The sequence below is a fragment of the Crocodylus siamensis genome, chromosome 15 (assembly GCF_052110815.1).
Source record: "Crocodylus siamensis isolate JL-2025a chromosome 15, ASM5211081v1, whole genome shotgun sequence".
Taxonomy (NCBI): domain Eukaryota; kingdom Metazoa; phylum Chordata; order Crocodylia; family Crocodylidae; genus Crocodylus; species Crocodylus siamensis.
In genome coordinates this window covers 48,305,892-48,329,034 of record NC_143409.1, presented here as the reverse complement: position 1 = coordinate 48,329,034, position 23,143 = coordinate 48,305,892, and the positions used below count along the sequence as shown (strand labels likewise).

The following is a 23,143-nucleotide window of genomic DNA, read 5'->3' as shown; positions in this document are numbered from 1 at the left end:
CCTTTGCAATGTCTTTTCTAGTACTTCAGTTTAATCAATGGGATCTTTTCATAGGTCAAGTCCTAATTATAGTTTCATAGTTTCTAGGGTTGGAAGGGACCTGAGTAGATCATCTAGTCCGACCCCCTGCCATGGCAGGAAAGAGTACTCGGGTCAAATGACCCCAGCAAGGTGTTCATCTAACTTCCTCTTAAAAACCCCCAGGGTAGGAGCCTGCACCACTTCTCTTGGAAGTTGGTTCCAGACCCTTGCTGCCCTGACCATGAAGTAGCGCCTCCTGATATCTAACCTAAACCTACCCTCTGCCAGCTTGTGACTGTTATTCCTGGTCACTCCTGGTGGTGCTCTGGGGAACAGGGACTCCCCCAGTGCCTGCTGATCCCCCCTGACTAGTTTATAACAGGCCACTAGATCCCCCTCAGCCTTCTCTTGTGGAGGCTGAAAAGGTTCAGGTCCCGTAGCCTCTCCTCATAGGGCCTGCCCTGTTGTCCCCAGATCATGTGAGTGGCCTCCTCTGGACCCTCTCGATGCCATCCACATCCCTCTTGAAGTGCGGCGCCCAGAACTGGATGCAGTACTCCAGCTGCAGCCTGACCAGCGCCGCATAGAGGGGGAGGATCACCTCTTTGGACCTGCTCGAGATGCATCTGTGGATGCATGACAAGGTGCGGTTGGCCTTCCTTACTGCCTCTCCACACTGCCGGCCCATGTTCATTTTGGCATCAGTGATGAACCCAAGATCCTTTTCCGTCTCCGTGCTGACAAGAGGGGAGTTCCCCAACCTGTGGGTATGGTGCTGGTTGTTCCTCCCGAGGTTCATCACCTTGCACTTGTCTGTGTTGAAACCCATCCTATTCTCGTCCGCGCACCCTTGTAACCTGCCTAGGTCTGATTGTAGCCTGTTGCATCCTTCCAGTGTGCCCATGTCCCCCCACATCTTAGTGTCATCAGCAAATTTGAACAGGGTGCTTTTTACCCCCTCGTCCAAATCACTGATGAAGATGTTGAACAGTGCGGGCCCGAGGACCGAGCCCTGCGGGACCCCACTGCCCACGTCCTTCCAGGTTGAGAAGGACCCATCCACTACCACCCTCTGGGTGCAGCCCTCCAGCCAGTTGGCGACCCATTTGACTGTGTGGGTGTCTACACCACAGCCCCCCAGTTTCTTAATGAGAACAGGGTGAGAGACAGTGTCAAAAGCCTTCTGGAAGTCCAGGAAGACTGGATCCACTGCTACCCCTGCATCTAATGATTTGGTGATCTGATCATAAAAGGCCACCAGGTTGGTCTGACAGGACCTGCCACTGATGAACCATTATCTTCTAACTTTAATCTTTTAGCCATATGTGGGACCAATGTTCAATACATATATAGATGGAAAATTCTTTATCTTCCATATTTTGAACAAGAATAAAATGCAGTTTCAATCTCTGTGTTACACCAAATTAGGCATTCACCTGTCAACATTGTATTAAAGCACCAGTTAACACCGGAATAACCTCACCTTGCAAACAGCACTTCCCAGATATAGCATTATTATAAATAATCTGTTCAGTGGAATCATTTGTCATACTAAGCCCCATGCCTAATAGTTAGTATTCATTAGCACAAACCTAAAATTAGCATTAATATTGTTTCGAGGACTATCACACCTGTAGCGGTCCAACTCTTCTATAAACATGGTCTTCATAAAGTCCTTGTGCACAACCTCAGTTTAAGTTTAAAAGTCCATAAGGACTTTATGAAGACCCTGTATTCACATTACTGTAATATAGGTTGAAAGATCAGATCATATGTAACAAGGTAGCCATCATTATAAACATAAAGCTTTTGGTCACTGGGGTTGTAATTGATACTTTGGACTGTTTCTAACATTTTATCCATAATGATACTGATTCGACTTTCCCATCCAGTGTTTGTGTCATAAGTATAAAAGATTTCCTCTTTCCTGGTGTTCATAATTCTTGTGGCATATAGAACACCACATATGATGAAGGCATTGGAAACAGATGGTTTGTACTGTTTTGTCTCCCAAGTATTTAGCACATCAAGTGAGGTCTCATTAAGTTTGCTAATCACAATGTTACCAGTGCTGGCCTCAGTTGAATAAATTACCCACAATCCATTTTCATCCACAGTGAAGTCCATATCTTGCCACTGTACACCAGCATAAGAGAAACGGTTACCATAAACAGCATCTGGCAGAGCTTTCCTCAAAACTACGGTATTTATATTTAAATCAAGTTTGGCTATCTCTCTTGTACGATGAAAATTAAAATACATGAAATTATTGTAAACTGTAGTGCCACTGCCTTCTCCATACGTCACTCGGTACTCTCTAGGATTTTTGTATAACAACAGGTCATCATAGGAATTATAAAGTCTATAATATTCTAAGGTTCTTGCATCAGTGTTCAAAGGTGCAACCCAGTACATGGCTTTCTCAGGGGTAAGAGGAGAATAATCCCTTCCCCAGGCACCATACTTGAAGGAAAATCCTTTCCAGTTCAACTGTATAATAACGGGCTGAGTGATATTGAGAATTCCACCATGAGTACAGCTACCTGAAAACAAAGAAAATACAGGATTTCAGACTGGTATGCATATCAGACAGGTTTTTATGCAGTCCTTTTGAAGAATGTATGCAGTCCTTTTTAAGTCCTTTTTCACCCAGAAGGGTATAAAAGGAGACATCCCAGGTGACCAGGGAGCCTGTGAACAGGGTCTGCAAACAGGGGAAGCAGTTTACAGTCAGTTGCTGGAGGCAAGAAGTGGAAGGAGGAGAAAAGGAGGAGAGAAGCCAGGCACCAGACCTGCCCAGGAAAGGTAAGTGATCCAGAGCTGCCTGTGCCTTCGGTTTTGCTAGTGTTTGTTTGGCGGGCTGTGTGTCTTTGGAGCATGTGCTCTGAGAAGCTGGGAACGATTGCTGACTGCTGAGTGATTGCAGGTTGTTGTGAGATTGAGGACTGCTGTATGACTGCTGCCTGGGCCTGACAGAAGCCCCAACAAAGGGGCTGAGGCAGCCCAGGCCCAGAATAGTATAAAAGGAGACTCCCCAGGTGACCAGGGAGCCTGTGAACAGGGAAAGAAGTTTACAGGCAGTTCACAGGCCAGTTCCTAGGCCAGTTTGTGGGTAGTCGCATAGCCTGTTACCATACAATGGTGGGGATGCACCATACCCCCTGGCTTCCCACCATGATCCCAACTGGTGCTCCCTTCCCTTGCACCACTGAGGCCTCCACCCAGACAGAACCCATGGTTCCAGCCTCCACCCAGATGGAGTCCTTGGCATGAGGATGCGGGGGCTCTCTGGCACAGCTGCCAGCAACTGGGAGTGGGAGCAAGATCACCCCAACCTCCTTAGTGAAGTCCCTGAAGTCCCAAGTGACTTAGCTCCAGGCCCAGGTAGGCAGACTTTGTGCCATCAGGGCCCATGAACAGGAGATTGATGACTAATGCTGTCAGGCTCTTGTCCTGAAGAATAAAGAAGAGAAGAACATAGAGGAGAAGGTGGCCAACAAGAAGGTTGGCTGAGAAGACCCACCCAGAGCTACCTGTAAGATGGTTGTTTCAGGCTCCAGGACATGCATGGCTGGGGCGGGGCTGCCCCTCCCCTAGCACTGCACAACAAGTATGCTCCCCTCACACATGAGGAGGCTCCACTGGAGATACCAGAAGAGGAGTTGAGTAATCAGCAAACTGCCTCCTCAAAAGGAGACGTGAGGTGGGGAGGGGACTTCCACCTGCAGGATACTGACAGACCCATCTGCCATCCAGACCCCTAGCCTTTGAAGTCTGCTACCTCCCTGGGGCCCACATCTGAGATGCTGCAGAGAGGATCTGGATTGGCTCTTGTAATCTTGACTGGGCCATGAGTGACTACAGGGCTCTGGGGGCTTGGGTCAAGGGGTTGGGAGTGCAGGTAGTCTTTTCCTCTGTGCTCCTGGTTGTGGGTTATGAACCTAGGAGGGAAGGATGCACTGAAGAAGTGAACTGATGACTCCAGTGATGGTGCTACCAAGAGGGCTTTGGTTTCTTCAACCACAGAGCTCACTTCAGGGAAAGAGGACTCCTGGGAAGGGGCATCTACCTCATGCAGAGAGGTAAGTCCCTGTTTTTGGCCAGGCTGGCTAATTTTCTAGATAGGGCTTTAAACTAAGACCACCGGGGAATGGGAAAACACTGACTGGATTAGGAAAGCTCTAAAGTTTGGGACACTAGGAGTGCCAATCTTGCAAGAGCTGAGGAAATGCTTCTCCTTCAGTATGACAGGAAATGAAAGGTCTCAATTGGAGGACTCAGATGCCTGTACACTAATGGCAGGAGCAAAGGGAACAAGCAGGGGACCTAGCCCTCCTACTCTCCAGTGAGCATTACGATCTAGTAGGGATTACAGAGACCTTCATAGATTCATAGATTCATAGATGCTAGGGTCAGAAGGGACCTCAATAGATCCTCGAGTCCGACCCCCTGCATAAGCAGGAAAGAGTGCTGGGCCTACATCACCCCAGCTAGATACACATCCCTGGTGGGACTCCTCACATGATTGGAACATAGCCATAGAGGGCTACACCCTACACAGAAGGGACTGAGTGGGGAAGAAAGGTGGAGGCATAGCTCTTTACGTGAAGGGGCAGTACACCTCCTTGGAGGCTGACACTGGCTTCAAAGAAGAGTGGCTTGAAACTCTCTGGGTCAAACTATGGGGGGAGAAGGGGGATGGGTTTGCAGTGAGAGAGACCTAAACCAGGGTGGGGAGCTTGATCTGGAGTTCTCTCAAGAACTGGCAGGGGCCCCACACATACAGGACATGATCATCATGGGCGACTTCAATTACCCTGACATATCTTGGGAGGAATGCTTGGCTAAGTCGGATCAGTCACATTGCTTCCTGACCTGTATTGAAGAGCTCTACCTGACTCAGGAAGTGCACAGGCCAACCAGAGGTCAAGCTCTCCTAGACTTGGTCTTGGCCAAAGGAGATGATCTGGTGAGTGACTTGTATATAGAGGGTAGCTTGTGCAATAGCAACCACCAAACCATTATGTTCACTGCCCGTCACAAGGCAGGCAAATCAGGTAGCAGGGTTGAAGTTTTTGACTTTAAAAAAGCACATTTCAACAGGCTTAAGGGGAGCACTATAGGAGCAGGGACCAAAGGTGAAAGGAGTGCATGAAGAGTAGTCATTCCTCAAGGACACAATCCTTGAAGCACAAAAGAAACCCATTCCCATGCAGAGGAAAGGTAGCAGAAAGGCTGTTAAGCCTTCTTGGTTTAATAGGGATATCAGGATCCTCTTGAAAAAGAAGGAAGAGGCATACAAAAAATGAAAGCTTGGGACAGTCCTGAAGGAGGACAATACAACAATGGCCCACACTTGTAGGGAACAGATCAGAAAGGTTAAGGCAACAACTGAATTTAAACCACCAACAGAAATCAAGGACAATAAGAAGTCCTTCTTTAGGTACGTAGGGAACAGGAGGAAAACAAATGGAAGCATGAGGCCATTGAATGAGCAGTTATTGCAGGGTAGTTGCTGGTAGTAAACAAGTATTACTGCTCCTTGCCATAACATGGCTTTTAGCAAACTACCACCGGATGGAAATAGACAACACCTAAAGCCGTGCAGCTGATATCAGTAGAATTTTACTTTGGATTCTTTCTTGCCATTTGATTGGTCAAAGTCACTTCAGTTTCAGGGTTTTCTTTGTTTATCTACTCCTTTGTTACACCAGTATAATGCCAACTACACTGGTGTAAATGGTTTGTCATGGTGAAAAAGCAATAGCAACACATTATAGACATCAATTCTTTGTCAGTACCCACTTGGAAATATAAGTGAGCAGTTTGCCATTCCAAATATGCAATCAAATTTCTGTTTCCACATATGTAAATTACTCACATAATAAGCTAAGAAATCAATAGGGATCCTGGTTTTCTTTGATAAAAAAATCCCCAAGTTTTGGATTTAAACAAGTAACCCACACTTTTCCACATTTTTCCATGATTAAAATGAAAGTTCCCATATGTTTCCAAATGGCCACGTGAGCTGCTTTATCCTAACCTCATCAACTGAGCTTTAGATAAAACATCCTGTGGCCATTTAGAAATGTGCAAGGGCTTAATACACATGATAACGAGCTGTTTTAGACTGGCTTTCTGGAAACCATTCTAATTAAAACACCCCACCTCTCACCCTGCCTCAAGCATGTGTATAGGCAGCCTATGTTTCTATGCTTTGGGGTCAAGGTGAATCTTCTGCATGTGAACCTTATTGTAATGTACAACTATGCCTGAGCTTGTGTACAAACAGCACCAGTATAGCCACTGCTGCTCAGGAGTTTCTCAAGGAGCAGGCAAGTGAAATCTACATAGTCCATATCACTTTCACAGAAACTAGTAAAATCAGAGCTGGTCAGAAACCTCACAGTTAGGAAGTGTTTGTAAGAGAGAGCAGTATACTTTTTCATATTTTTTTTGGTGCTTTCCAATTGGAAAAGAGTAAGAACTGGTGAAAGCATTTGTCTTCTAGTCTCATGTTATTTTCATATTAACCCATTGCCAAAACTGTTAGTACGTGTCTAGTAAATGCTTCATAAGTTGTTTATTATCATTCTCATTATACATAGTATTAATATCAATTAATTCACTCATCCTCCTACTTTTCACGTTTCTTCGTGTGTGATCAATAAAATCAGTGCTTACCTGGTGCAAAATAGGGTGGTTCTGTGGTCTTACTGCTGTTCTCTTCACATGCCTTCAGCTGATTTTGCAGATTTACAATTTGTCGACGAATTGCAAGGACATTGTTTTTGTCCATTGATTCAAGATCATTGACTATGATAGTCAGATTCTTGATCTATACAAACAAAAATTCAGAATTAAATTTTGTATTCATTTTAGGAGGACTTTCTCATTTCACAGAAGATGCTGCAGAATATGTTTTTAGGATATGTTTGAATATGTTTTAGAATAAGTTAATTATGTCTAACAAGAAAATGCTTGCAATTCTGAAACTCAGTTGTGTTCCATAATGCAAAATACTGCATTACAAATAATAGAATCATAGGTTGGAAAAGGCCTCAAAAGGTCATGTTGTCCAATCCCGTACATGAAAACAGAAATGCTATTCCTGTCCACTAATGCTTACTCCACTATTAACTTTTACTTAAAATGTTACCTCCCCAAGTAAGAAAAATTCTCTTATCTATGGCTAAAGAAGACAATGAAGAAAGTAATTATATTTTACCTACTAATTGCTTTACCTTATTGTCACTATTCATTCCAGGTGAGTGATAAATTTCACTCTTGAAAATATGATTAATTGTGTGTTGGGAAGCTGTCTTTTCCAGTTCCTTATGTTATAGTCACTGGGCTACTGTCCTAGTAATGGGAAGTTAACTTTTAAATTATTTGAGTTAAAGAACAGGAGCTGACAGCCAGAGGAGTCTATAAATTCTATAAATTAATATTTCTTAAATAAATTAGTCAGTACTTTTATTCAACAGGGCATTCAAAAACTTTAGCTTTCAGGCACATGAATAAAAGGGAGGTCCTCATTTCCATTTTTGCCATATATAAAGAAGAAAAATTAAAATATTGTTAAGACAGAGATTTTTTTTTAAATTACACCAAGGAAAATCCAGAATAATTCCACTGACAACTGGAGACAGTGATATAATGATGTTGTGATATATCCAAGGGCAAAAAAAATGTTTGTAATTTGAACCCTGAGTGGCTCAATAACACTTGTCCAGCTTCCAGTACCTCCACATATAGTTGTTCAATGATCACATTACTTCCAACAAGTGTCGATTTTAGCTGAATAATTAGTTTCTCCATTTCTTTGATTTCAACTTTTAGTAACTGGAAGTCCAATTCAGTATAGGAACCACTTGTCTTCTCCATAAATTCCAACCTTATAGTTAGATTTTGGATTTTTTGTTCATACACTTCCATTGTTTTTATGTAGTGTGTCACCTAAAAGGCAAGCAAAGTTTCCAGTTTTAGTTTAGCAAACATAACATGGATGTTTAACACCTTTATTCCACAAGCACACAAATGGAATCAGGCCTACATACACATAAAATGCCAAATTTGGCATTTGTGGCAAATTTGGCTTTTGTTTAGATGTGTGCAATCCTACTCAAGTCTCATAAGGAATACTTGGCTTTAATTGAGAACAGAATGTGCTGATAATATTTTATTCCTCATCCTTATTTCCTCTAGAAGGTAACTTTTATCCCAGTTTTGTGTAGAATTCATGGGGCCAGATTCTAACAGCTATCTGCAGTGATGATTTAATATGAAGGACTTAACTGAAGAATTTTAGTGACCTGAGAAATCTGAGAGAGGTCTCCAAATTCTGACATTTCTTTCCATTGACTACAAGGAACACTAGATCAGAGAGCATTTTATATTCAATGCAAATCTTTTCTTCATTACAGCTCTTTGGATCCCCTAAAATTATAGTTCTAGGCTCCATATACTTTTAAAAATACACTGATTTGTCCATCCTGAAACTAGTTTAAGTTAAAGCTATTTGAGATGCAAAAATATTTTATATCTTTAGCTTGAATAGCTTATACAGACAGTTCTTCAGCTGTAGAACGGTTAAAAAGATGGTTGGATAAATATACTTTCAAACATGTATCTGCTAATGTAAAGGTCGCTGTGCAAATAACGTAAAGAGCAATGCCAAGAGCTTTATATAGATTTGGAATATTTTCTAGAAAATCAGAGTTCCACAAAAATTAACAGTTTGAGAAAAATATAATTCTCCTATATGTTCCATATTACTTTAAAAATGTGCCCATTTGCCTTGAAATGATTCTGATGATGTTGCAAAGTTGAAGGATCTTTCAACAGCCCATGAGTAGCTCTGAAATTATCCCCCATATTTTCAGATGATTACCATCCCTTTAAATATTGCCTTTCTGTCTGAAATTGCTTATACATATGTTCAGCCCCCAAAGTTAAAAATCAATTTGATCAGAAATTAAAATGTGTTTCACTTGTCAATAAAGTTTCTGTTGTATTTTAAACAGGGGCATAGCTCCTAGATGTTCTTTTAAAAATCTGACTTGGAGAAAGTGTTCATAAAAACCAAAACTTTGCTGACCTTGTGTTATCCTGTCCAGATACCCAACTGAGACTTTGGAACAACTACAAAATAGACCTTTAAATAATTGTTTCTAAGTGTTACACTAAATCTAGTGTATGCTGGTACTGGACTTTGATAGTTTTCTAAGTTGTACATATACACTCATGCTGGACAGATATGCCCAATTCAGCTCATAATTCTGTCTTTGTATTGAATCTCAGTGATTTATTTGAAAAAGCATAGTCTAAGTAAAGAACACACTCTTTTCAGAACTAATTTTCTATGCAACTGTATCTCAACTACCTTGCAAATATGAACAAGCCCTTTGTGTATGATTCCTTTTGCATATAAAAATATTTCATGAAACATCTCAGACTCTCAGACATACAATTTATGCATTCCCATGCATTTCAACTGGGGTTTTAAACTGGTTTTCAAACCCCAATATGAACTAGTTCTTGAGCTGACATAATTTTGGGATAACCCCACAGATTCAAATGGATCTACAATGATTTACCCTACCCAGGAATCTAACACTTCATCATTCCCAATCCTGTATAAATTCAGGCTAAGGGATAACTAAACAACATATAGGCCCAAGGCACATCATCCCTCTTAATATTGCCTCTGTCTACTAGTTATGCCCCTGGTATGAGCAAACGAACAAACTGCAGACAGCTAAAAGGAGCCCAGACTTCCTGTGGAGGAATTAACAGGGTTACGATCTATTTGCCAGCTTTTACTCCACATTAAGCGAAAGCTAAACCAAGGCATTTTTGCCCATAGGCAAAACAGCTTGGTCACAGTGTAGGTTTCACTTACTCCAAGAGAAAAGCAGGCAGATGGACAGTTACCACAAATCATTTACTCCGTGATAAGACCATGACCCCTTTTAATTCACTGCAGTTTGAACATTTGTCCTCCCCAAGGAGACTGTTTTTCTGATGACTGTTCCATTGTATGGCAGTCAGACTCATTCACCCGTAACCCTTTGTAAAGACTGGTCTTGTGACTGTGAGGCTAGTTAGACAACTGGTAAAAATATAGAAAATGGAGGACGCAAACTACTAAACTAAAGTAACTTCAGTCAATCCACTAGATAATTACCCCTAAATGAATGGGTTTAAAAATCCACTGATCTACATTACACTGGTCACAGCTACACACGATGTTTGCTGTGCAGTTGACTAATTAACTATGCAGTAAACATCTTGGTGTCTACATGTGCAACCGTGTTAGGGTGCATGAAACTAATAAGCTTGGCTAAAATTGATGAGCTTGTACACAGAAGTATACATGTAGACACTGCTTCAGCTGGCGGAGGCACAGGGTGCTACAGTGCAGGGCTAGCCAGCAGGCAGCCCCTGTGCTGAAGAGCCCTTGTGCCCCAGCCAGCTCCTCTGAAGCACGTGGAGCCCGGACAGAGCAGCCCTGGGCTGGGAGGCTGACCCCCCAGGTTCCCTGCCAGCCCAGGCTGCTCTGACCAGGCTCCATGTGCTTTGCACAAATAAACTCCAAGCAATAAGCTCCAGAGTTTATTCATGTGCATTAATCGCATGTGTAAATGCTCCCACTGTTGTAGCTGTCATTTGCCTTCAGACTATCTGGAGGTAGCCATTTGGTTAACACAAACATAATATTACTTGTTCTCCAACCGCCTAATGGCAAGGTAGAGTTTGGGCTAGCCCATGACAATGCAATGTGCATTGGGGTGAAAACTAATTCAAGTTGCATTGAGATATACAATCATCTGTCCATAACCTGACTCTGCCTTTGGGAGATTGTGTCTGATCCTCTCTGACAGGCTAACATGCCATCTCAGAAATCCAACATGTAAACCACATTTTAGGACACACATCAGTAATCACTAGTGTCCACCCTGATACTCTTCACAGATACCTTAAATGAGTGCACAGGACTTCTACCTTTCCAGAACTAAAGTGAAGCTACTTTAGACATATTCAAGAATAATTCCTGTGATGGTTCTCCTTTTTCAAGTGTTGTGACACTAAGGCCATGAAAAGGGCCAGGAAAAAAACAACACTGTAACATTAATTTATTGTACCATTGGTATGTATCAACACGGGTTTCTCAGCATGAAAACAGACAATCTTCTAACATGTAGTTCCTCCTTTTCACTGATGGTGGTTGTTAAAAAAAAGTAGAATGGATTTTCAATGACTCTGGACACTTACGACACAGGCACCTTAGTCCACTTAGATACCAAATAGTAGAATAGAATTTGGTCCGTAGGGCTGCCTGTATATGTCCTTCAATGAATTCGAATTGAAATGTGTTGGAGCCGATGTGATTAATCTGCTTTAAAAGTTAAATTTTAGCTTTAGTTAAAGAAGGGGTGCTTTAACTAAGGATTATCAAATGAGATTTGGTTAAAGCATCCTGCTGCCATTTGTAAACAAGTGGGAGTGTAATATATGTGACACTGCAGCATTTTAAGTGAAGTGTGTCTCTGGGAACTGCTCTAATCAAAATGCCTGTCCCCCCCTTCCAAGCATGTGTATAGGCAGCCTCTGGGCCTGCAGTTTGCCTAGTTATTTCAAATTTTACCACAGTCCACTAGAAGCCCATACAGCATAAATATAGGTCCAGGTTGAAAAAAATTAATCTTATTTGCATTCCCCAAAAGGTATGACAGCAAGGGTTGGAGCCAGGGTTTTGATTCCAGTCACTGTCTATAGTATAAATTGGATTTTTTTTTTTTTGTGCGGGGGGGAGGGTTGCTATGACTTCAGTTTGTTTCTAATTGTATGCAGGAACAAAGAAGAATATTGGCAGTGTATACCCAGGGGGATATCTACACATTTAGAAAGGTGAGAAACTCATTTGAAATATATATTTACATAGAACAAGTACAAATATGCACTTGGATTCATGCCGCCTTCTTCTCCACATTTTTAAATTACTCCAACTCAAAAGGTTAATGGGGCAGAGCTTAGTAGCTTTCTTCTTTCTAAAGACAAACAACATAATACCTATGAACTTTTAAAACTTCTATTGTTAAATTAACCTCTAATTTGTCTGTTTTTATTTCTGGCCCCTGCGTGGCTCGTCTTCACCTAGGGTCGCATTTTGGAAGATTTGTCACACTGTATCTAGCTTGCTGCATTGTAGGGCTGCCTGGCTGATCAGTCGCAGCAGGATGATGCTCAGTGAACCTTGGGTTAGGTCAAGAATTTTCACTGTCTACAGTTGAAATTGAAAACTGAGAGTCATATCCTAAAATGATGTGCACTGCTCCATTAACTTCAAGAGGGCTATATCATGCATGCCAGTAGAGTCTAACCACTTGCTTTTTTTAATAGGAAGCTGCTAGAGGTCTGAAAAAATCCTAAAATTCCAGCTATCACTACGTATTCCTTACTCTGATGAAACTCCCAGTGCGGAGTTTACCTCCATAGAAGACTGGCCTTAGGCGGGTCTCATGTCAGTCTCCCTGATCAGAAAGGCTTTGCAGAATTAATCCTAGTCTGAGCATGGGAATTATGGATCTGAACCTGATCTCTTGCCACCAATTACAATGTTGCTACTGAGCTCGCTGGGACCTCAGTGTTAATACCTCAGTGTCTTCATAAATCGTTTTTGTCAAGTTATACATTCCTGCTAAAGTCATTCCTATACTCAGAGGCACTGAGATTTCTGTCAAATTCCTCTTCATATGTCTACTGACAACTGAATGTGTGTCAGTGAAGGTGTGTTAGCTTCAGTTATTTCAAAGCAAATTATTTTAATTGAAAATATTTTTGTTGGATCCTGCCACCTCCTGTTGTGTTTTTTATGCATAACTTCTTATCTGTTCTTGATTAACCAGAAGGGAGTTATGAATATTCATTGTTAGAATTTATAATGTAGAGCTGTGCCTTTTTCTTCTGATTAATTCATGGACACTTCATTTCTTAATATGCCTGGTTACTGGAGCAAGCACTTTCTCCTGGACATGTAATTTAAGATCTGAATTTCTCTCCCAACAAAAGTCAAATGCAAATTCTTGTAATCACAAGCTGTTTCACTCAGGGTACTTCAGCCATTGCGATATTTGTGGGTTTACCTGGGTCTGTGGGATTTGAATGCTTGCACCAAGGAATACAAGTAGAATGAGGCTAAGGAGTTTTTTATCTTGAACTACAATGCATAACGTGGTCATCTGGTTGCCCGGGCTTCAGATGCTGAAATATTTTACTTTTTCACCTGTTAAGACTATGGAGGAGACAGGAAATGTATTTTTACCCATTTCTTTAGTCTGGCCTGAATTGACCATTGTCCTCTTTTTCCTTACTCCCTCTCCTAAGCTGGCTACATACAAATAACAACACATAGGGTGCAGGGCTTCTGGCTTCCTATCAGATGGCACATAGTAATCACAAACAAACAAGTATTGTGCATACAACATGATCTTGCAAAGAACCAATTCCATGGTATAAGGATGAATATTTTACACTTAATCACCTCGCAATCTTATATAACCCTTTTCTGAAAAGTACCAAATGCTGCTGACTGCTATACTCTTAAGATTACCTATTTTTCCCTTAAACTATGACTGGTAAGTACATTAAAAGAACACCTTACTTTAGACAGTTCACTCTCAAATTTCTGTGACAGGGTTTGGGCTATGATTTCCAGTTTCTCAACCTTCTGCACAGGAAACGTAGTATCTGGCAGGTACACAGAGCACTGGCATATTCCTTGGTCATCCAAAGAGCCTGACACGTTGGCAAATAGCTGTAATGACAAGTATATATAATAAAGTTAAAAAAATGTCAATGTTTTACTTAGAATCAACAGGTAAAGTCTGACAATAGTAAGGAAAGAGTAAAGCTTTAATAATAATAATAACAACAATAATAATAATAATAACAATGCCAGTAATTAGATAGGAAGCATTATGATTTTTACATCTGTCTTCCAATGGGTTCCAAGGTTCTTCTAATACTAATTAATTCAGCTTCACAACTTCTTTGTGGAAGTAGTTAAATACTATTATCATCATTTTTCAGTTTAGGAAACATCTACATGAGCTGTTTACTGCACAGTTGGCTGACTATCAGGGATCCTGATAGTCTCTGATTTTAAAAAAAATCACACATTTTCTGTTAAAAAAAGTAACCCCAAATCCACATTTTTCCATGATTTAAGGGAAGCACCACTAATATATATATGGTTACTGCTTGGCTAATCAGCATGGATCCAGTTTTTTTCTGATTTAAAAGAATTCCCCAATTTCTTTCCCAATTCCTGGTTTTCTCTGATTTAAAAAAAATCCCAAATTTTCTATTAAAAAAAAAGGAACCCCAAATCCACATTTCCCCATGATTTTATATATCTATATAGTGGTGTTTCATTTTAATCATGGAAAATGTGGATTTAGGGTTACTTTTTTTTTTTTAATAGAAAATGTGGGATTTTTTTTTAAATCAGAGAAAACCAGGATCCATGCTGATTAGCCATGCAATAAACATTTCAGTGTCTACATGTGAATCCCTATTTGGCTGGAGTAAACTACTAGTAAATACAAGTATTATCCTGCTGCAGAGTAAAAAACTCTATAGCAGTGCATGTGTACGTGCTGGAGGGGCTGGCTGGGGCATGAGGGTGCCTCAATACTGAAGCATCCTTGTGCCCCAGGCAGCCCCTCCACAGCATGTAGAGCCAGGGGGGAGCATCCCTGGACTGGCAGGCCTACTCCTGGGAGCCCCTGCCAGCCAGGGCAGCCCCGACCTTGTTCCACATGCTGCGCATGAATAAACTTTGGAGCATATTACTCCAGAGTTAATTATTCCTGGGCATACAATCAAATGGTGTGCCCAGGAGCAAACTCCGGATCAATAAGCTCCAGAGTTCATTCATGCATAGTAATAACACACATAGACACTCTGAGATACAGAAAGGTCCCTTTTAGTCCTATGACCTACGTTCTCAAAAAAAGTTAAGCGATTTTTCTCAAGAATAAGTGACCACATATCAGATCATAAAATAATAATAGCATTCATAATAGACATATAAATCTTACAGACTCTAGATATACAATATAGTTATACCAGTGTAAATCACTTCTTGAACAACTGTTAAGAGGGAGCAGACACACTATATGCAGACCTATACAGCTGTAACTTATTAAAATCCAATGTAAGTAGCCCCAGGGGGAAAAAACAGCAGTAACAATAAATCCATGCAATTTACAAAGGTAGAAGTGACTTCTGTCTGCAGTTATCCTGGGATAATCCTTTGCTCAGTGAAAACAAGCTATTACCTGTGCTCTTGCCACCTAGTGGTGGAGCACTGTAACAGTACCTACTGTGGCAACTTCCCCCTGGATAAAATAGCACTTTTCCCTTCTGGGTCCCAGTGCAATTTGCATCAGTATACACACCCAATGTAAATTATTGTATTGCCCATGTAAGACAAGTACAGGACCTTATGGTGTATTTTTAGTGATGTCAGTGGCATTTGGATGAGACCCATTCAGTGGTTTTCATCCATAGACTTGTAAGTGCTTTACAGAGTCTGGTTTGGATTTTACTGATAAACGATTCCATCAACATTGATCTTTCCCAAGAAGGATATTTTTTTTCAAGTAAACCACATTTTCCAATGAGGAAATGGGTTTTTCTGCAATCCCTACAATACTGGTTCTATACTCAGGCCTAAGCACATGCAAAGTGAAGGTTTAAAAGTTTAGACCAAGCTGTAATAGCTTATGTGCCCCTCTTTTTTATTGCTGATGCAGGATATTGAAGGGACTAGCAGCCATGCATCCCGGCCCCTTCCATCAGACAGTTTGTAGGCCCAATTTCCAAGATCTGATAGCAGTCTTCAAATATCTGAAGGGCGGCTATAAACAAGAGGGGAAACAACTTTTTAACCCTCTGATTACAGAGGACTGAATGCTTAAGAACAACTTGAAATCTCAGCAAAGTAGGTTTAGATTAGATCTCAGGAAAAAATGAAATCACTGATAGAACAGTGAGGATAGACTGCCAGACTGCCAGGGAAAGATGTAGAATCTCCTTCACTGGAGGGTTTAAAGGTTTTAGATAATCATTGCACGCAAATGATTTAGGACTAGCAATGGCTGAAGTATGCTGCAAAGAGCAACAGTTGGAAGAGGAGAAGAGCTCTTCACCCAAGAGCAGGTGGAAATCAAAGAGGACCATGATCTGCAGCAAGAGAATAAAATGGTGTATCTATGCATGAAATTACAGTGATGCAATAAACTCCAAAGCAGTTCACACTGGAGTTAGCTGCTCCCAAGCACAGTATCTGCACGTGCACCCAGGACTGCAGCAATTTGAGCCAGGGTGGAGCAAGTCTCTGGCTGGCTGGGCTTACCAGGTACAATTTATGCAACCAGGGAGTGCCTACATGTGCATTTCAACACAGGAAAGTACTCTTCCATAAGATAATACCCTCCCATCTTACAGTGGAGTTAATTAGTTTACCACACCCAAATACCAGTGCTCATTCAGATGGTGCTGCTTTACTGGAGCTAATTAGTCTGCTCCAAAGTAAAGCACATGCATAGATGCACCCACAGAGTTTCACATCCATCTTGTTTATAAAAGAGTATTAAAGGAGCCAGGTTTAGTTTATGGAGAGGCTAGGATAGAAAAGGGAGTTCTGACTCCCTAGACAGGTTACAGGGGTGGGTGGACGAGAACAGGATGGGTTTCAACACTGACAAGTGCAAGGTGCTGCACCTGGGGAGGAAGAGCCATCATTGATACCAAAATGAACATGGGCCGGCAGTGTGGGGAGGCAGTCAGGAAGGCCAACCGCACCTTGGCATGCATCCACAGATGCATCTCGAGCAGGTCAGGGAGGTGATCCTCCCCCTCTATAGGGGAGTACTGGTCAGGCCACAGCTGCGTCCAGTTCTGGGCGCCGCACTTCAGGAGGGATGTGGACAACATGGAGAGGGTCCAGAGGAGGCCACTCACATGATTGGTGGAGCAGGGCAGGCCCTACAAGGAGAGGCGATGGGACCTGAAACTGTTCAGCCTCCACAAGAGAAGGCTGAGGGGGGATCTGGTGGCCTGTTACAAACTAGTCAGAGGGGACCAGCAGGCATTGGGGGAGTCCTGAGCACCACCAGGAGTGAGTAGAATTAATGGTCACAAGCTGGCAGAGGGTAGATTTAGGTTAGATATCAGGAGGCGCTATTTCACGGTCAGGGCGGCTAGGATCTGGAACCAACTTCCCAGAGAAGTGGTGCTGGCTCCTACCCTGGGGTCTTTAAGAGGAGGCTGGATGAACACTTGCCATGGTCATTTGACACCAGTACTTTTTGCTGTCATGGCAGGGGTTCGGACTCGATGATCTGCTCAGGTCCCTTCTGACCCTACCAACTATGAAACTATGACTCTTCAGTCAGGATGTCTGATGCATGAATTTGTATTTGTAATCTTCAGGTTGAGGTGGAAGAGCAAACAGTATCTGGTAGTCCCATGCTTCTGGGCATTGTTGGTCAGCAAATAGCAGAAATAATTGATCTCCTCCCTGCTACAGGTGTCAGAAAGGAGGTTTTGCCTTCCTTAAGTATTGGGTGTTATCTGTAGCCAAAGCTGGGAATTTTGACTGAGGTGTGCCAGTGCTGTTGCTGGGACTTAACCAACCCCGGATCCTAGACAGTCTTGCTCCTCCAGTCAGAGTCAAACCAATTGCCACATTTTTGATCAGGAAGGAATTTTACCTCATGGTCAGCTTGGCATTGACCATGGGATTTTTTGCCTTTCTCTATAGCAGGAAGGATGTGTGGTAAGCTAGGACACCAATAGCTTAGCACCTTTAGGATTTAAATGGTATAGCGCATATCCACTGCAAAGGCTTAGGCATCTACAGAGATTTTGGACTTAGGTGTGTAAAGCGGCAGTTAGTGTTATTAACCCCTCAGTGGACATACCCCTAGGAACTTAGCAAGTCAGTTTTAACAAGCCAAGCTTAAACCAACTTTAGATAACAAGTTCAGAAATGCTGTTTCTGACTTGGTATCAGAGCAGAGATAAATAAACTTCTAAATAATCCAATTTCTACTTGTGTGCATAAAAACCTTGAGCACAGCTCTTTCACATACAAGCTCTGACGTCTACTGCCTCTTATGCAAGAATAAATAAACACTGGCTATACCGTCGGTGCACTGTGAGGGGCGCCGCTTGCTTCCTGAGGATGAGTCAAGTATGGAGGCAGTGCAGTAGGATGGGAAGTCTAGAAGAAAAAAAAATAAAGCCTCTTAAAATGTGGCCACTTCTTCGTCCCATTCATATTTATATCATGATTCCCCCCCAACAAAGCCCTTTCATATTGTCCTGTTTTCTTTGCACTTTGATTTTGTCCCCAGCAGCAGTGGAACCACTTGATGTTTCTGACTGGCTGGTGAGGGAGTTAATATTTCTTTAGATGCAATGTCTCTTTATGAAGTTTTTTTTCCCTTATCATTAAAAACCAGTCTGTATGCAATTATACAAATATAAATATATCAAGATAAAGTCCACATTTCTGGGACAGGCTGAGCATTCTCTGCCTTTTCATTGATTGCATACATCTTTTAACAAAATAAAAATATGTAGTTATGTAACATCCACACAATTGGGTAGTGTATGGCAAAGTGTGTGCTTTTGGTTGTTGTGTATTGTGTTTTTCTATGTGCATTTTTTTTTATATTTGCACAAGATAACCCCTGTTGGTCTGGCCATGTGCTCTGCACATGGAAAGTTGGAGCCATGCATCTGGGCAGAATATGTAAAATCTTGTGGCCTAATTGTCCAAATAAAGCAGAAGACTCTCCAGTCAGACTGAGTAAGAGAGGCTGGAGCATGGCACTCCTTAATTAGACAAGACATGAGTAATGTCATGCCAGATGTATAAGAACAATTAAAGTAAGGTTTTGTCTGTTTGTGGGGGGCATTTGGGGTTTTCTTGGTTTTGGGGGGTGGGGAGTTATTTTTTCTCTCCTAGGGATACCAAGAGCTGCCCAGGTGAATGGGGAGCCAGAAAAGCTGATCTCCATGGGAGAGCTCCCCCATCCCCCTTCACTGGAAAGGCAAGTAAAAGCTATATGAAAGGAAAGCCTCAGGGAGAGGGAAAGAGAAAGTCTGCCTTGGAGTTTGAGGCAGATGCCTCTCCCCCTGACCCCCCCCCCCACAGTCCCAGTGACCAGACAGCTTTACCTAGCACTGACAAGCACCCCTTATACCCCCTTCACCTCCACATCCCCCCAACCCTGGCCCTCCAAGCCTGCTTCCCATACACTTACCTGCATCCAGCTACCAAGGCCGCTCCCACAATGCTGCCTAGCTGCATGCCAGCTCTGTGTGTGTGTGTGTGTGTGTGCGCGCGTGCATACGCATGTGGTACCCCCTGCCTCTAATCACCCTCCCCCTACTCCCATTGGCAGAGCAGAGCAAAATCCCAGACATTTGTTCAGATTAAAATAAAACAAACAAAAACCACCCAAATGGAGATTGGAGGACCCCAAAAAAGGACATGTCTCAGAAAACTAAGCCATAGGGTAGCCCTAAACTGAACCTGGCTGGCAGGTTTGGGCCAGAGAGGAGCCTGGCATGATTTGAGGCAGGGCTGGCACTCCTTGTTTTTCATCCAGGCCTTAGTGAGGTATAGACTTGGATGGCTTTTGCTATGTAATCCAGGCCCAGTGAGATAGGCCTAGGACTTCTGTCCTATTTGTAGTTTGTACTAACCAAGCACTGTGGTTGGGTGCCAGTTATAGTTCAGGCCCAAGCCAAAATAGGTTTGACCTTTCCTCCAAGTTTTTTGAAGTTTTCTAAACCACAAAACTGGGATTGGAACTAGGAATTTTGGGATGTGGTATGATGACTAAATCCACAGTTAACCCTTCACAGTCACCATGAGAAAGTGGAGGTCAGTGCTCTACCACTTCTCCAGAAGCAACACAAACCCTTGCGATGCAGAAGGACCCATGCACACAAGCATCTCCCCATGGTGCAGTGAACCCAAGGAGCATCTCATAGGAGTCCACCTCTAGCCTCTATCCCATTGCTGAAGGACACGTATAAGAGTGGAAATCCCTGGAGCTATCCTATGGGGAGCCCCAATCTCAAACTGCCTGGGTATGAATGAAGCCTCCCCAAGAGGGTGCCACCTATAGCTTTTGCTTTGCAGTTAGTGTTTTAAAATTATATTTAATGGGGAGTTTGTTTTTATGCTCTGTAATAAATTGGGGCTTTTTTTGTGTTTACACTGCTTGTGAGGAATGGGTTTCATTTATGTGGAATGCCCCAGCAAATTTAGTATTCCTAGATTTCTGGGTGGGGGCTCAAGACACTGGTACAATTTATTTGGTATCCCAAGATGTGAATTTGGCCCTTTTTGCTGCCATCCAGTGCCTGGCAGAAGGGTTACAGTAATAAATGTGTAATATACAGGAACATTGGATAAAACCGTGGAACTGGACCTCCGAATCCAACTCCCCAAAATATGCACATATTCACTGACAGAAGGACTTGAACCGTGTGTAAATATTGGAAATTGGATTCAGTGGTCCAGTTCTGTGTTCTTGTCCTAGTGCAGAAAAGTCATCACAGATGAGATAGGTGGAGGAAATTCTTAATTTGAAAATCCTCCTTAGGCTGGGGTGTGGGCTAGGAAACTGTCCTGCTCAAGACTGAATACCCCTCTTCCCTAGGGGTATCCAGGGATACTATTCAACTATGTTGAAACAGAACCTCAGTAACTCAGCTCACCAATTTATCCAGCAGACCTCCACAGCATTTTTTATAAGAATGGAAACTGCAGTAATGTTCACTGTTTACAAGGTAGTTTAATAAACTTTTCATGAAATAGATAAACAAGAGGAGTTGGGACTAGATACATCAAAGAAGCAACTGCTATCCAGCCATATAAGAGCAAAGTTCTAGAAATGCAAATCAAAATACTCCACTCTTACAGAGCACCCCTAGAGCTCCAGTTGCTAACCAACTTCTCATTAGAGCTGTGCGAAATTTTGGCAGCCTTTTCATTTAATTTCAGATTCAGATGTTTCAACACTCAAAACACCAAATCCAAAGTGAAACAGAGCTCTGAAACAGCTCAGAAATTAAACAGGCCATCTGAAATGCTTTGGAAATTTTATGAAACAATTCAGATGTTTCTGAAACATTTCGGATGTTTCAGAGGTGGGCTTGTAGGGAAAGGTGGGGGGGAGAGGACTGCTTTCATATTGAAACCTATAGCCAGTGACAATGATCTGTCCCTGAGGTCCCTTCAAACCCCAGTGCTGAGGAATTGAACCAGGAGCTGGGGAATCAAACTGGGGGCTGGGTGAATATTCAGGTCCCTGAACATTTCCCCAGTTCCCAGTTCAATTCCCCAGCTCCTGGATCTTTCCCCCAGATCCCCAGCTCTTGCCATGGGGTCAGAGCTATTTCTGCAGCTGACAGTGGCAGCTTGCTGAAACCATCATCTGATCCAGGGAATGATCAGAAAGCTGGGAATTGAATTGGGAGCTCCTGCTAAATGTTGGAGCTGCCCCAGCTCCCAGGCAGTGCACAGCACCCTGCCAAACTGTGCTGCACCCCTGTGATGGGGCAGTTTCTGTGCAGATGCCAGGCAGGGGGTGGTGATCCCCATGGCCCTGCACTGTGCAGGGGGCTCTGCTATGAGCCCTCAGAGGCCCCAATCACTGCTACTGGATCCAGTGAGTGTGGGGCTTTTTTTTTTTTTTAATTCTGTATGTACTGGCTGTGGAGCATGCAGATGACAGATGGCTGCTACTGCCTGCTGGGGCCAGTGCCAGCACCTGAGGTTGCCCAGTGCAGCCCATGCCAACAAGAACCCAGTGCTGGCGCTGGACCCCAGCTGGCAGCAGCAGCCTGTTGTCATCCCACATGCAGATCCAGGGGCCCATGTTCCCCAGGAGAGCTGCGAGGCTGTGCCAGACTCTTCCCAGGGAGACCAGGCCCCCGGATCTGTGTGCAGGATGACAGCAGTCTATGAAACATCAAAATGAAACACTGTCCCTCTGAAATGCCAAATCCGAAACCAAAATGAAAGGCAGGCATTTTGCACAGCCCTACTTTTCATAAGCAACTGTTTATATAAAATAAAACTCGGATACTCAGTGGTGTTCTATTTAACTAACCAGACGCATAATTTGGCTTTGTGTTTATAAAACTGTATCTTTTTTTAAAATTTATAATCAACTCCCTGCACATTATTTAGGGGACATATATTTTCTCTATTGATCAAGAGCGAAAAAGGAAGCAGACAACTCAAACCTTGCCTAAGATCATTTTAAAAGATGCTATAACAATCTAAATAGCAGGAGGAATAAAGAACATATTAAGGGTATCATAATAGACAGCTTCTAACTGTACTTACTGTCGTAGTGAAGGCTGCACTGTGTGGAATCACAGTTTGTACAAGGACAAACAACACAGCCACCTCCATGCACTTCATCTTCTCAGCAAACAGGTCTGAAGAAGAGAGACCAGGTAAGCCCTTTTTATGGTGTGCTCTGGGAATTTTACAACTGAAATGTCATGCTTAGGAACAGGAACTTCCACAAGATTTATTGACCCTTCTAACAAGTTTATAATGCCAGAATGTGAGTCATGCAGCTGTAGTAACTGATCTACTACACTGCAAACGCCAACTTTTGTTACCTGAAGTAAAAACAATTCACATTTGTAGCTAATAAATTATACCCACTATCTAATCTCTGTTATGCAGGATATTAGCTAAAAAGGATTAGATACCCAGTTTATAAGTAGATTAATTTCATTGTAAGAGTATGGTAATTACAATAATACACCCCTGGAATGGGGAAAATAGCTAATACTTTTCACTGGACTTGAATCAGTATTTTATTGTAAACTTTCCCAGGAGATAGCATGGACTATGGCATCCACCTGCCCTTGCTTCTTAGACAGTGGGGAAAACTAATTCAAGGTAAGCTGCAAGGCATTTTTAGCACATACACAGCCAGGGGTATTCTGTCACTGGATTTGTAGCCTGGCACACCTGAACAAAGTGAGAAAGTTATCATTTTTT

The 23,143-nt window shown here is 42.5% G+C and overlaps 1 protein-coding gene across 1 annotated transcript; it reads right to left on the bottom strand.

Moving 5' to 3' along the window:
* Nucleotides 1-1,603: 1,603 nt before the first annotated feature.
* On the bottom strand, nucleotides 1,604-22,549 carry LOC149852654 (olfactomedin-4-like). Its single transcript, XM_090028329.1, has 6 exons — nucleotides 22,463-22,549; nucleotides 18,242-18,319; nucleotides 13,688-13,840; nucleotides 7,768-7,980; nucleotides 6,706-6,859; nucleotides 1,604-2,564 (listed from the first exon to the last, which is right to left on the bottom strand). The coding sequence occupies exons 1-6, from the start codon at nucleotides 22,547-22,549 to the stop codon at nucleotides 1,762-1,764; spliced, it is 1,488 nt and encodes a 495-aa protein (XP_089884455.1). The 3' UTR covers nucleotides 1,604-1,761.
* Nucleotides 22,550-23,143: the final 594 nt, after the last annotated feature.